At 57.8% G+C, this 14,758-nt stretch overlaps 2 protein-coding genes across 2 annotated transcripts; both read left to right on the plus strand.

Annotated features, from left to right (window-relative positions):
* Positions 1 to 505: 505 nt before the first annotated feature.
* LOC147970902 (uncharacterized) lies at positions 506 to 3,966 on the plus strand. Its single transcript, XM_087523715.1, has 6 exons — positions 506 to 594; positions 757 to 1,366; positions 1,506 to 1,661; positions 1,770 to 1,949; positions 2,022 to 2,393; positions 2,830 to 3,966. The coding sequence occupies exons 1-6, from the start codon at positions 506 to 508 to the stop codon at positions 3,964 to 3,966; spliced, it is 2,544 nt and encodes an 847-aa protein (XP_087379841.1).
* Positions 3,967 to 3,996: 30 nt separating this feature from the next.
* On the plus strand, positions 3,997 to 4,491 carry LOC147970903 (uncharacterized). The gene has a single exon (XM_087523717.1). It carries the CDS (start codon positions 3,997 to 3,999, stop codon positions 4,489 to 4,491), a length of 495 nt encoding a protein of 164 aa, XP_087379843.1.
* Positions 4,492 to 14,758: the final 10,267 nt, after the last annotated feature.

The following is a 14,758-nucleotide window of genomic DNA, read 5'->3' on the forward strand; positions in this document are numbered from 1 at the left end:
TCCAGAAAGAGCTCTTGCACTCCGAGATGGCCACTATGGTTGCGCTCATGGTAACGGTGGACAAGTACGCCAACGCCGACTCCGCCATGAAGATCCAGGTGGCGCTGGACGAAGCTGGGAAAGCAAAGACGGTGCCGCCTCTGAAGCGGGCCGGTGAGGGAAGCCGGTAGCAGCACAACCAACAGAACAACAAGCGCAAAGCCGATCAACCGGCTCAGCGCTACGACAACCGACTCATCGCGGCCGCTGAGCAAGCGCCCGCGGCCGACCCAGCCGCCAAACGTCGGGACACCGGAAAAATGGCATGGCACCCCACCGTGAGCTTCGAGGAGATGCTCAACGCTCCTGGAAGCACCACAGCGGTGCAAGGCCGTCTACACACACGCTTCGATAGTGCGCCATCACCAAGCGCATCGCTAGGGGCGACATCCCGCCATCTCCTGTTCTGACTCCGGGAGCAGGGCAACCACCTCCGCCTCCGCCACCGCCTCCGGCCGGTTGCGCGATGCGCGACGACCCCTACCCGGCCCAGAACGCGACCTACGTCATCTTCACCAGCCTTGGCAATGACAAGCGCAGCGAGCGCCTCCTTCGGTAGGAGGTGAACACCGTCGTCCCAGCCAAGGCAGAGTACATGCATTGGTCGGAGCGCCCGGTAACCTGGAGCCGGGAAGACCAACCAGCCATCATGCCAAACCCGGGTGGTTACGCTCTTGTGCTCGACCCCACCATCGTCGCACCCCGATGCACGTGCAGGTTCTCCCGAGTTCTCGTCAACAGCGATAGCAGCATCAACATTCTCTACCACGACACCATGACCAAGCTCGGCCTCGAGGCCAAGGACATGGAACCGACCCGGACGGTCTTCCACGACATCGTTCCTGGCCTCTCCTGCTCCCCGATTAGCCGGATCCGGCTCGACGTCCTGTTCGGCGACAGCAGCCACTTCCGAAGCGAGCTGATCTGGTTCAAGGTGGTGGACCTGTCTAGCTCATACCACGCGCTGCTGGGTAGGACCGAGCTCACCAAGTTCATGGCGGTCCCCCACTATGCCTACCTGAAGATGAAGCTGTCGGGTCCAAAGGGCCTCATCACCATCACCGGCGACTACCGCAAGTCCTTAGACTGCGCCCGAGACGGCGCCAATCTAGCCAAGTCGCTGGTTGTAGCCGAGGAGCGGCGCCAACTCGACCGGATCGTCGCCCTGGCCCAGGAGGCGTCGGCCACGCAGATCCCGACCGAGGAGCCGGCCGATGAGGCCGCGTTCAAGCCCTCCAAAGTGACAAAGAAGGTGAAGCTGAACCCAGAGGATCCCAGCTGCATCATGTATGTTGTCGTGGGCACCCGCCTCGACAGCAATAAGAAGGCGAGCTCGTCGACTTCCTCTTTGAGAATCGGGATATTTTTGCATGGACCCCCAAGGACATGCCGGGTATCCCGAGCACAAACTCCACGTCCGCAAGGATGCCAAGCCTGTCCATCAACCCATGTGACGCTTTTCCGAGGAGAAGAGAAGGACCATCACGGAAGAGGTCGCCAAGCTCTTGGCGGCCGGCTTCATCATGGAAGTATCTCACCCCGAGTGGCTGGCCAACCCAGTCCTCGTTCTGAAGAAGAACAAGACCTGGCGCATGTGTATCGATTACACCAGCCTGAACAAGGCATGCCCCAAAGACCCGTTCGCCCCCCCATGAATCGACCAAGTCATCGACTCCACCACCGGGTGCGAGCCCTTGTCCTTCCAGGATGCTTATTCCGGCTATCATCAGATTAAGCTGGACCCAGTCGACGCCCTGAAGATGTCCTTCATCACGCCTTTCGGGGCTTATTGCTACATCACCATGTCGTTTGGCTTGAAGAACGCCGGCGCCACCTTCCAGTGCTGCATGCAGAAATTCTTGATGCCGCAACTCGGCCGCAACATCCACGTCTATGTGGGCGACATCGTGGTGAAGACCAAGCAGCACCTCACGCTCCTCGATGATTTGAAGGAAACCTTCGCCAACCTGTGCGAATACAAGGTCAAGCTCAACCTGGAAAAATTCGTTGTCGACATCCCAACCGGAAAGCTACTCGGCTTCCTCATCTCGGAGCGCGGCATCGAGGCGAACCCGGAGAAGATCAAGGCCATCGAGTGTATGCGCAAGCCGGCTCGGATGCGCGATGTCCAAAAATTCACCGGCTCCTTGGCCTCGGTCAGCCGGTTTCTCAGCCGGCTGATCGAGAGGGCCTTGCCCCTGTATCAGCTGATGAAAAAGACAACGCCGTTCGAGTGGAATGACCAGGCAGACGAAGCCTTCCAGGATCTCAAACGCATGCTCTCCACTGCACCTATCCTGGCCGCCCCGGCCGAGGAGCCGTTGTTGCTCTATGTCGCCATGACCTCGCAGTTGGTTAGCACGGTGATGGTGGTTGAGTGACCAGAGAAGGACAAGGTTCAAGCCGTCCAGCGTCCCGTCTACTACCTAAGCGAGGTGCTCTCCACCTCGAAGTAGAACTACCGCACTACTAGAAGATGTGTTATAACGTGTACTTCACCGCCAAGAAGTTGAAGCAATACTTCCAAGAGCATGTCGTCACCATGGTCAGCACGGCCCCTCTCGGCGAGATCATCGGGTGACGGGATGCCTCTGGCCGGTTTGCCAAGTGAGCACTCAACCTAGCCGGCCACACCATCTTCTACGAGCCCCGCACTACGATCCAGTCCCAGGCTTTGGCCTACTTCCTCGTCGACTGGACTAAGACCCAGTACCTGCCGCCGCCGCTGGACTCGATGCACTGGCGCATGCACTTCGACGGCTTGAAGATGCGATTCGGCCTGGGGGCCAGCATCGTGCTGTCTTCCCCCAAGGGCGACCGGCTCAACTATGGACTACAGATCCAGTTCGCCGCCTCAACAACGTCACGGAGTACGATGCCCTTGTGCACGGCCTCCGGCTTGCCAAGGAACTCAGCATCCGGCGAATCCTGTGCTTCGGCGATTCAGATCTGGTGGTCCAGCAGTGCTCCGGCGAGTGGGACACCCACGACTCCAATAGGGCGAGCTACCGCTTCCTCGTCCAGAAGTTGTCCAGATTCTTCGAAGGCTGCGAGTTCCTCCACGTCCCACGTGCGGAGAATGAAGCGGCCGACACGCTCGCCAAAATCGCCTCATCCCGGCAGTCCATTTCGTCCGGCGTCTCTCTCGAGCACCTGCACAAGCCGTCCGTCAAGACGTCTCCGGACTCCAAGTCCATCCACGTCCCAGACAACCCGGCCGCGCCTCAACCCGCCCCGGGGACTGCTCCAACCGACCCGGCCGCGCCTCAAGCCAGCCCGGGGACTGTTCCAGCCAGCCCGACCACACCCCAACCCGGCCCTAGGGCCGCCGAACCCGGGTCGGGGGCTGCCACCCTGGAACCCGTCGTGATGGCCGTCCTCACCGGGGTCGCGGCACCGTTCTGGGCCCTGCCCATTTCAGAGTTCCTGGAAAACGGGGTCCTCCCCATGGACGAGACTGAAGCTCGGCAAGTACAGCACCGAGCATCCGCCTACAGCATCATCAACAATGAGCTCGTCAAGCGCAGCTCCACCAGCGTGTTCCAGTGCTGCGTCGAACAGGACAAGGGCATTGAGATCCTCCTCGACATACACCAGGGCGAGTGCGGGCACCACGCTGCCTCGCGGTCCTTGGTGGCCAAGGCTTTCCGCCATGGTTTTTGCTGGTCCATGGCCCTCAAAGACACCGAGTCGCTCGTCCTCAAGTGCAAGGGATGCCAACGCTTCAGCAAACGCAACCACCAGCCGGCGTCGTCACTCCGGACCATCCCGCTCGCCTGGCCCTTCGCGGTCTGGCGACTCGACATGGTGGGACCCTTGAAGACCGATCGAGGTGGCATGACGCACTTGCTGGTGGTGCTGGACAAATTCACCAAGTGGATCGAGGCAAGGACAATCAAGAAGCTGGATGGTCCAATGGCCGTTTGATTCATCAAGGACATCGCGGTGCGCTACGACATGCCGAACAACATCATCACCGACAAAGGCACCAACTTCTCCAAGGGTGCGCTCGCGCAGTACTGCTCCGTCTCTGGCATCCGCCTCGACCTGGCCTTCGTTGCACATCCGCAGTCCAACGGCCAGGTCGAGCGGGCCAACGGCCTCATCCTATCCGGCATCAAGCTGCGGCTCGTCGAGCCGCTCGTCCGTTCCCCTGGCAGCTGGCTCGACGAGTTGCCGACTGTTCCCTCGAGTCTCCGCACCACGCCTAACCGATCGACCCGATTCACCCCGTTCTTCCTCGTCTACGAAGCAGAAGCCATCATCCCGACTGACGTCGAGTTCGACTCGCCGCCCATCACCATGTACACGGAAGCCGAAGCAAAAGAAGCTCGCGAAGACGGCGTCGACGTGCTCGAAGAAGCACGTCTCCTAGCGCTCAGTCGCTCGGCCATCTACCAGCAAGGTCTGAGGCACTACCACATCAAGAAGATCAAGCCCCTCGCTTTCTGAGAGGGAGACCCGTCCTCATACTAATCCAGCAGAAGACTGGCCAGCACAAGTTGTCCTGCCCATGGGAGGGCCCCTTCATCGTCAGCAAGGCCCTGTACGATCGCAACGCCTACTACCTCATCGACGCCCGCAAGTCGAACAAGCGCAAGAGAGACACAGCCGGCGAAGAAACAACCCGGCAATGGAACGCTGAGCTACTCTGCCCGTTTTACAGTTAGGTGTGAACACGCATGTATCACCATGTTTTGTAATCATCTCAAAACTATGGGGTTCTCGAACGACGCTTGGGGGCTGCCCCTTTTGCGACCAAGCTATCGTGTCTCTACATTTGTGCACCACTTTAAAAACTTAAGCCGAACCCAGCCGCCGGGTCGATTTGCTTGATCTGGGGGCTCGGGGGCTGCCGGCTTGGACACTCGCCATTTTTTCTTAGCAGTTCTCAATGCGTTGGACCACCATAGCCTCTCGCTTCGCCCTAAGCTACATATCCGTCTTCGACTGGGGGCTGGCAGGCACATGAGAACAAAAGCACCAGCGCACCACGAACGCTAAGTCAAGAACCGCCGGGTCGCCCAACCCGGCCCCGCCGCTTTAAGTTACCGCACGACCAGCTACTCCCCAACCCGGCCCGTCGGATTGCCGCCAGTCGGCCTAGTGTGTGTTTCGCTCGTGCTCAGCGTTTTGAAAGACTAAGTATTGAATTCTCCTTTCAAAAGCCGAACCCCTTGTAACGGACCAAAGCCTTGGCCGTCAGACTTGCGGGGTGGGGGGGAGCCCAAAGAGGGAGAGTTGCAAGAAAATGGCCCTAAAAACCGAAAAGCAAAAGCGCAGGCACCCACAAAGTTTCTGCATATCGTCGGATTGCTCGACCCGGCCGCACCAGTTTAAGTTACCACACGACCGGCTGCTCGCCAACCCGGCCCGCCGGATTGCCGCCAGCCGGCCCAGTGGGTGTTTCGCTCACGCCCAACGTTTCAAAAGCCCAAGTATTGCGCGTCCCTCTCAAAGGCCGAACCCCTTGTCATGGACCAGAGCCCTGGCCGTCAGACTCGCGGTGGTGAAACCCAAAGGAAGGCAGTTGGAAGAAAACAACTCCAAAAACGGGAAGCAAAGGCGCTAACATTCACACAACTCATACATCATAAATTTAAAACAGGCCCAAGGCCAGAATTCACTACACCCAGTCAACCCCTAGTGGGTGGGTGGACCTGCTACCTAACAGAAATTTTCTACAAGTCAAATAAATCAGGCGTCGCCTCCGCCAGAGCGTGCAGCCGCTGGGTCCGCAGAGGTGCCGGTATCCTCCTCCTCGGTGTCCTCGTCATGGTAGACGCCCATCTCCTTGGAGCTGCCCTCCGAGTCGTCCAGAAGAAGGCCGTAGTCCTCAGCAGGCACAACTCCTCCATCCTCCGCCCGCTCCGGCTGGAACTCGTCGTGGAAGGCGAACCAGGCGATGTAGCTGGCCCGGGCAGTGATCCGTCCAGCCTCGGCCTGCAGCTGGCTCTCTGAGCCGGCTCGCTGGCCCATCAATGCATCCAGATGCCATGACACCGCGAACGGAAGCGCCATCTGGACGCCGGCGCGAGCAGCGGAAACCCGCCACTCCTGAAGACGGTCCGGGCCTGCCTCCAACCACTGCGCCAGCCGCGTGAAGCTGCCCGGTGCAACGGAGCCCGGCCAGAGGGCCGCCAACATCGCCGCGCCGGCTTGAGAAAGCTTCCCCACCTGGTCGTTCAGGACCCGTAGGCGGGCCTGGGCGGTGGTCATGATCTCTGGGAAGGTCCAAGCCATGTTTGGGTCGGTCCCAGAACCCACGACTCCCTGCGGGTCTCGCTGAAAGCGGACGGCCTCCTCCGCCAGCGGAAGCGTCTCCGGGAAGGTTCCTATCAAGAAGAAAAGCAAGTTAGAAGAAAACTACTAAGGAAGAGAGGCCGAAGTCCCAACCCGGCACCAACAACAAAACAAAGAAAAACACTTACTGGAAAAGGACTCTTCCAGGTGCTGTGCTTTGAGCAACGTACCACGACGCTCCTGGGCGATGGTGCAGTCACGCTACTCTAGCTCCTTCTCTAGGTCGACGACCTTGGCAAGGGCCGCCTTCAGCTCGGCATCCTTGTCCTCAACCGCCTTCACGGCCTCCTCACGGAGCCGGGTCTCCCCTAGCCGGGTCTCCTCCGCCGTGGCTACCAGCGCCTTCAGGCGCTCCACCTTGGCCTGGAGCTTTCCCTTGTCGTCAGCCAGCTTGTTGCGCTGCTGGTCCGCCTCGGCAAGGGCCTGCCGTGCCTCCATGACCAAGGCGGCCTCTGCCCTGATGCGCTCCGCCTCGACCTCGAGGCGACTCTTGTCGCCCGCCAGCTGCTCCTGTAGCCGGTTGGCTTCGTCAAGCGCCTGCCGGGCTCCCGTCGCCTCTGCCTTCACCGTCTCCACCTTGGGCCCGAGCCGGCCAACGTCCGCGACGAGCAGATCATAGCAAAAACCGGCCCGAATCTGCCGGGTCCTCCAAGACAGCACCTCGGCTGCAGAAGAAAACGCTTAATGACAAAGTACTGTTTTAAGATTCAACCCAACTGCTACGCAGTTGGCCAGAATCTCGGGGGCTACACCCAGTGGGTGCGCTAGCGCCCCCCCACGAGAAAAGAGCATGAAAAAGAAATACTTGTCGCGACGTGGAGCTCCTCCTCCTTAGCAGCGAGCCTCTCCTTGAGACGCCGATGCGTCTCGAGGAGCCGGTTGAAGACGTTGACCCGGTAGGAGTCAAGTTGCTACAAGAGGAAACAATCAGTGCAAGCCGACAAGATAAGATTCGGCCCAACTGCTACGTAGTTGGCCCGAATCATGGGGGCTACACCCAGTGGGTGCGCTGACGTGCCCCCACGAACAAGAAAATGATGGAAAAAGAAATGGCAGAGCGCATACGGAAACATAGAAAGACGGCGCGCTCCAGATCCTTCGTCGCCTCGACCTCAACCTGGGCGATGGCCTAGATCCGGTCCGTCCGCCCTCACAGGCTACGGTTCACGGCGGCCATCGCTGGTTCCTCCTGGGTCAGAGGTCCGAAGGGGACCTCGCTGGTCCCGCTCCGCAACGCCCGCGGCTCGACAGCCCGGCATCCTTCGGCCCTGATGGCCAGGGCGTGTCCTCCGCTTGTCGCCTCCCCTGAAGCCGGCGCCTTCTCCAGCGCCCTCCCCGGCACCAACGCCGGCTCGATGGGCGGAGCATCTTGAGGCTCCACCACCAGCGGTGCCTCGCTCGCTGGCGCCCGGGACGCCCCCTCCGGCGCCACCCACATCGCCTCCTCCAAGACGGCATCGCCGCCGCCTCCATCGGCCCCCTCCCGCTCGACCACGTCGGTCCGCGGTGGGGTGCCGTCCTTGACGATCACGACCTCCCGGTCGAGGTCCATCGCGTCGGCAAGGCCGCCTTGGCCGTGCTACCTTGCCGACGTCGGCACGAAGACCGTCGTCGCCGCCACCGTCCCCGCCGACATCTCCGTCCACACCGGATTGCGCCCATGCCGTTGCGGCACTAACCCAGGCCTAGGTCGAGACCGCCGCCAGCTTCGCCTCGGCCCGGTTTTGATCCCGCCAGGCCAGGCCCTCGGCGTCGGCCGGATCGAGACCGAGGTCCGGATCCGCTGCTGCCTTGTCCTCGTCCTTGTCCCGGTCGGCGGTGCTGGATCGATTCCTCCGGAACGCGGCGCCCTCGGTGGACGCAGCATCCGCTGCCGCCAGCGCTAGCGAAATCGGTGACCTCAAGCACAAGACAAAAATAATTACGGCATGTCGAGCAGGGCCGCTTGGCAACTCGGCTGAAGCGCAAAAATTACTTACACCGGCACCACCGAAACTTCGGGCCTCGCCGCCCTCTCCTGCGGAGCGCCGCGCCTCCTCTTGGCAGGCGGCTTCACGCCTACGGCGGGGTCCGTCGTGCGCTTCACAGATGGGGCCCGTGGCGGAATGATATCCTTCCAATGCGGGCGTCGCGCCGCGCCGTCCCGTCCCCCGAGACGACCTGGCTCTGGCCGAGCCGCCGCCTCCTCCAGCCGGCGCCGCTGCGTCAACAGCTCGCATCAAGATTTTCAATGCCATCCCGCGACCGGAAACTCAAGGAATATAAACAAGGCTCACCTGCTCGGTGCCCTGCGCCCGTGTCGGCGGCCGCAACCTCCCCTCCGTCATGGACCTCGGGCTCCTCTGAGGCCTCCCGCACCACCTGCGCCCGCGCCCGGTCATAAGGAAGCCGGATGGCATCCATAAGCACCTTTCGCGTCGCGTCGGGACTAACAAGAAGATAAGCAGCAGCGAAATATGGAGACCAGGGACTCACCAACGGTGTAGGATTCGCACGGCTGTTCGGGGCCTTCCCGAATGCCCGGTCAACCCCCAAGTTGGCCTTGGAGATGTCATTAACCCGGCGCGCGACTTGGTCTACCGCCAGCCGCGTGCTCGCCATGCGGTTGGGTTCTTGGAGGCCGGCCATCTGGCCGATGAGACGGCTGCGCTGCTGCAGCGGCAGCACCCGCCGGACGATGAAGGCGGTGATGAGGTCGGTGCCGGAGAGCCCCTCCCGCTCCTTCATCACCGACACCTGCTCGCACAGGTTGAGCACCTCCTGCGACGGGTGCTTGGTGTAGTACCCCCAGTTCAGCTTCCTCCACAGCGGCGAGTTGATGAACGGCGGGAGGTTGATTTGGTCCGCGCCAAGACTGCGGACGTAGAAGAAAGAATTCTGCCATTTCTTGGCAGAATCCTCCAGCGGCACCTACGGGCAGTCGGTGCCCGACCGTTTGGTGACGACGGCCGCCCCGCACTCGGACATCTCTCCGGCGTTCGGCCCCTGCTGCTTCAGAGAGAAGAAGCTCACCCCGAGGTTGATTGAAGGCTCAACCCCCAGGTACCCCTCACAAAGGGTGACGAAGCCGGACAGCTGCACGATCGTGCCGGCGCCAAGATGATGGGGCTAGAGCTGGAAGAACTCCAGAAACTCACGGAAGAAGCCGCTCGCGGGCAGCCCGAACCCGCGCTTGAAGTGTGGAAGGAAGACCATCCGCTCCGAGCCCCTGGGCTGCGGCTCCCGCTCGCCTTGTGGGAGATGCGCCTCGACCTCCTCTGCCCTCGGCGGGCACTGGGTGTCGCGGAGGTAGGCGATGTCGTCGAGGGTGACGGTCGAGCCCATCCACGACCCTGACGGCAGCACCATCAACCCGTGCGCGAAGAATAAGGAGAGGAAAGGAAGATGGCAAGAAATCCCTGCTCGGGAAGGTAGGCGTCACAGCTGGCGGCGACCGTCGAAAGCAGAGGGATGTTGAAGAGGCAGGGGAGCGCGAGCGTGAATGATCTTCACCGCCCCCTTGCCCCCAATTTATAGGCCATGATTCGAAACATGGGGAAGTGGGATCGTTTGCGCTCGCCCCTCCCACTTCCCCGCAATAAGTGCGCACGTACGCATGCAATAACTGCCTAGAGAATGGAAACTGACCTGCGGACGCCGCAATAAATCCATGCGCGTAGGCCGAGGGCGTGTAGCGGTGGGCCCCAAGGCGTCGAGCTGTCCTATCATGCGCGTGGCCTGTCAGGCCCTTCCAGCTCCCAGGCGCCACGTGGCAGTCGCGCGAAGCCGAAAGATTGCCCAAGATTCGTCGAGCTCCTCGGTTTCCCACCAAGACCAAGACGCCGCGATCCGGCTTCCGGAAGCCAGCACACAGTGGGAGTTGCCGGACCCGGCAGTCGCCAAGTTTGCCTTTGCAAAGGGGGGGGACTGCGAAGGCCCACCCATCTGAAGACGGTGGACATTCATAGCTTCGGGGACTACTGTCAGGGGAATGAACCCCAGGCAGGCAACGGAACCCGGATCCTTTTCAGAAACAACGGGGCCTGTATCGCCCCTCGACCCGGCCCGACCCTAGCCGAGTCGCTCGACTCGGCCAGGTCGCTCGACCCGGCCAAGCAGGCCGACTCGGCCAGACTCCTCAACTCGGCCCCAATAACCAAGCTCAAGACTTCTCTAGCAAGCCAGCACCGCCCTTGGCGTGTTCTCTAAACCCGGCCGAGGGTCAGCGGCCATCTCATCCCAGCCGTACGATGGGACGAGTCTCCGCCAGCTAATGATCAAAGCCACAGTACCCCGCCCATGCCTTTGGTCAGCCGGACGAGGCAACAGTGCCCTACGCCTACCCGTTGACTAGGGCTGACGTGGCTACAGTGCCCTACGCCTACCCGCCGACTAGGCCTGGCGTGGCAAAAGTGCCCGGGCGTGACCAAGGACGCCAACAAGTGGCGACCTGACGGAGCGCCACTGTAGCCGACTCAACCCGGCCACGCCCTGACGATCGACAAGACGGCACGCAACGCCCCGTAGGCTCATGGGGCCCGCACCCGAAGAACCCAGCGAGCCCTGGCACCCGGCGGGTCCCACAACCGGGTTCCCGGACACTGACAACCCGGCCCTACGGCCTTGTAACATTACCCTTGTACGCCTGGGGGGTGACCTATAAAACCCCCGAGGAGCCCCCATGTATACAGGCACGCAGCACTCTCTCACACAATCGATCACACACAAGCAACACTCGATAGGACTAGGGGCGTTATCTCTCCGGAGATCCCCGAACCTGGGTACGTCTTGTGTCACGCGCTCGCTCAGGCCGACCTCGCCTCTGGAGCCCACCAGTGCCCTCGAGCCTCCTCCTATCTTTAGCCATCCGTTGGCATCTGCCGTGCACCCACAACGACAACTCTTAAGATCAATTTTTGAAAAGGTAGTGGCACCACTAAGTTCATCAAGCATATCATCAAGGCATGGAATGGGGTACCTATAAAGAACAGTGATAGCATTGATAGGTCTACAATCGGAGCACATGCAAAAGCTAATGTCTCGTTTTGCCACAAGAATGACCGGGACGGCACAAGGGCTCAAACTTTCATGCACATGTCCATGGTCTATGAGATGCTTTACTTTCCTTTGTATTTCTTTGGTTTATTCGGGGTTGACGCGGTGGGGAGCTTTGTTCGAAAGCGGTGCTCCTGGGATGAGGTCAATGCGGTGCTCAATGCCATGTAGTGGAGGTAGTCCCGGAGGTAGCTCGTCGGGGAAAACATCGTGAAATTCCTGCAAAAGAGAAGACAACACTAGAGGAAGAGTGTGAGAGGTGTTAGCTTGTGGTTCATTGTCATTGCACAAAAGGACGTAGTGTGGGACACTAGATGGGTTCTCACACACTCCACTTATCTGGCTTTTGGTGGAAAATAGGACTAAGTTCTTCTTTTCACTCATCGTGGAGGCGCTCGATTTGGGCTTGTGGCGCTCACTCTCTTGTTGGTGGCTCGCTCTCTCACTATTGTCTCCACGATGGGTGGCTTGCTTGTCGGCGATCACTTGCCTTGGAGACATGGGACGAAGTACGCACTCCTTTCCCTTCATCTTGAAGATGTAGTGGTTCGTTCAGCAGTTGTGAATGACACCTCTATCAAATTGCCATGGGCGTCCAAGAAGAAGGTGGCAAACGGTCATTGGAGCGACGTCACACTCCAAAGTAGCTTCATATGTGCCAATTTTGAAGGAGACTTGTACTCGATGTTCGACTTGGAGAGTGCTGGAGTCGCTAAGCCGTTGAACTTTGCATGGATGTGGGTGCTTCGTCTTGGGCAATTGGAGCTTGGAGCAAAGTTCTTCACTTGCGAGGTTATGACAACTCCCTCCATCGATGATGACCTTGACAGAGCGTCCATTTATGCCGTCCTTGGTATGAAAGATGTGGCATCATTGGTCTTCTTCTGGGTGATGTTGGAGAGTCAAGACCTTGGAGGCAACAAGAGCGGGACTTGAATCTTCATCGCAAAAGACTTGTTCGTCTTCATCGTTCACTTGTCGGTGCATGGCGACTTGCTCGAGGGAGTCCATTTCTCCTTCACACATTGAGTCGTAAGTGCCACCATCGTTGAGGGTTATTGTCCACTTGTTGTTGTACTCATAGGACTTGTGGCCTCGGCCTCCGCATGTGAAGCATTTGAAGGAACTTGTCTTGACGGTCTCATCGGTGGGGGTTGAGGATGATGAAGCTCTCGGCTTGAAGTTGCTTGTAGTAGGAGGATGACTTGGAGTTGATGAATCTTTCTTGGAACTCGACTTGTCGAGTTGCTTGTAGAAGGCTTGGTAGACGGTGTTGGAGTCGTTGAAGCTTGGGTGTTGGAGAAGCTGTAGGACTTTGATGAGAACTTGGCATACTTGAAATTGTCCTGCACTTGACGTTCCTCTTTTGTAGCTTGATGCACAAGCTCGATGAGGTTCGAGTATGGTTGGAAGTCGGTGATCTTCTTGATAGGATGGTTGAATCCATTCAAGAAACATGCCATAGTTTGCTCATCATCTTTCGTGACATTGGCTCTTGTCATGGCAATCTCCATCTCCTTGTAGTATTCTTCAAAGCTCTTGGTTCCTTGCTTGAGTAGTTGGAGTTTCTGGAAGAGGTTGCGGTTGTATTAGGTAGGCACAAAGCGTGCTCTCATGACATCCTTCATTTGCGCCCAAGTAGTGACGGGTGGTTCACCTCTTGCCTCTCGGTGCTCGCTAACTTGTTCCCACCAAATGAGGACATAGTCTTGGAACTAAAGGGATGCCATCACGATCTTTTTCTCTTCTTCATAGTTATGCAAATGGAAGATTTTGTCGACCTTCAATTCCCATGAAAGGTAATCTTCGGGGTCGTTGCTTCCATTGAACTTGGGCATGGCGAACTTGAGCTTGCTGTAGCGTTGCTCTTAATTGTGTTGTGGTCGAGGATGCTGACGTCCATGTTGTTGATGATTGTTAAGCTCGTGTTGCTCTTGGAGAAGAGGGTTGTCGACCTCATGTTCCTCTTGTCATGGAGGATTCCCATTGTCTTCATGCTCTTGATGAACTTGATGTTCTTGGCGATCTTGTGGGGGAGCTTGTCGAGCTCGAGGAGGAACTTGAGGAACTTGACAATGCACGCGAGCTTGAAATCTTCGTTGTTGAGCTTCTTCGCGAAATGCTTCTTCATGTTCACGAGCTTGTCGGCCTTGGTTGGCTATGGCGCCACCTGCATCTTGAAGGGCATGTTGCGCCACAAGTGCTTGAGCTTCACGGAGTTATTGTTCTTAGCGTTGTGCATCGGCATCTTGTGCTTCTTGGTGTAGACGCGCTCACTCTTCCTATTCATGTTGGCGTTGTCGTTTTCTTTCTCGTGCTAGCGCAAAAGCCTCTTGGGTTTGACATTGTCGTTGTTCTTGAGAGTTGGTGTCACATAGAGGATTGAGGCTTGCTTGAGGATCGTTATGCGTGGCACGTTGAAGAGTGTTCAATGTCGGTCTACTTGAGCCGGGGAAGGTGAGGTCGGAGTGTCGACTTGAGTGAGTCCTTCTTGATGAAGATGAAGTGGAAGAAGAGCGGCTGAGCAACAAAGCACGAACCTCATCCATTCTTGTGTCGTTCTATTGCTTGTGATCGCCGAGCTTGTGGTCGAAGTAGTCCCTTCTACGTTGCTCGGAGAGTCGCAAGTCGGCAGCGAGGTTGTCGATGTGTTCACTCATTGCTTGTTGCTCTTGATGCAAAGCACGTTGTGCACCAAAGAGGTCGCTCTTGGTGACGTAGGAGTTCATGTCGTCGTCGTGCTCAATGAAGAGTGTGTTGGTAGAAGTACTTGGCCTATCCATCATTCCAAGATAAGAATGTGAGTGGTAGAAAGAGAAGAATGAATAGCAAATGTACCTTGACCGAAGTTGAAAGTGGATCAATGATCACTCCAATGTGGACAAGGAAATAGCACAATTGCTACCAATTCTTGTTGGTTTCTGACACCTACACAAGTTAAAGCTTATGGTGGAGCTTGGTCAGGATGGTGGCACAAAATTTGATGCAATTGTAAGTGAGCTTCAATAATGTTGCAAAAGATTCGCAAGATTGCAATGCAACAAGTAGACCAAGCAATATAATGTACACGGAAACACACATGCAAAAAGATAAGTGGGGTCGTGCAACCAAGGGTGAGCCAAAATGTGGAATCCACAAAAATGCTCTTGTTGCACAACACTAGAGAGACGCTAGCACGATTGCACAATAGGCGGATACAAAGACTTGTACACAACCTAATAAGCAAAAATGTAATGACTTCTATCCGAATTATGCTCTATACAAGGTGTTTCTATGATATGATCCAAGATGATCTAATATGACAATCTTAATGTTGTATGATGCTATGGTTTTTGCTTAAAAGCTATTTGCTTATCTTTCCCTTTTGCTTAAAAGCTTGTTT

Source organism: Triticum urartu, chromosome 5A (genome assembly GCF_056163025.1).
Source record: "Triticum urartu cultivar PI428250 chromosome 5A, HENAU_Tu73, whole genome shotgun sequence".
NCBI classification, from domain to species: domain Eukaryota; kingdom Viridiplantae; phylum Streptophyta; class Magnoliopsida; order Poales; family Poaceae; genus Triticum; species Triticum urartu.

Excerpts from the sequence above, each read along its gene's own strand:
- LOC147970903 (XM_087523717.1), top strand. The coding sequence starts at position 3,997 with ATGCCGAACAACATCATCACCGACAAAGGCACCAACTTCTCCAAGGGT.
- LOC147970902 (XM_087523715.1), top strand. The coding sequence starts at position 506 with ATGCGCGACGACCCCTACCCGGCCCAGAACGCGACCTACGTCATCTTC. Across the intron at positions 595-756 it reads CGCAGCGAGCGCCTCCTTCG|GTTCTCCCGAGTTCTCGTCA; the intron begins GTAGGAGGTGAA and ends ATGCACGTGCAG. Across the intron at positions 2,394-2,829 it reads TCGCCATGACCTCGCAGTTG|CATCGTGCTGTCTTCCCCCA; the intron begins GTTAGCACGGTG and ends CCTGGGGGCCAG.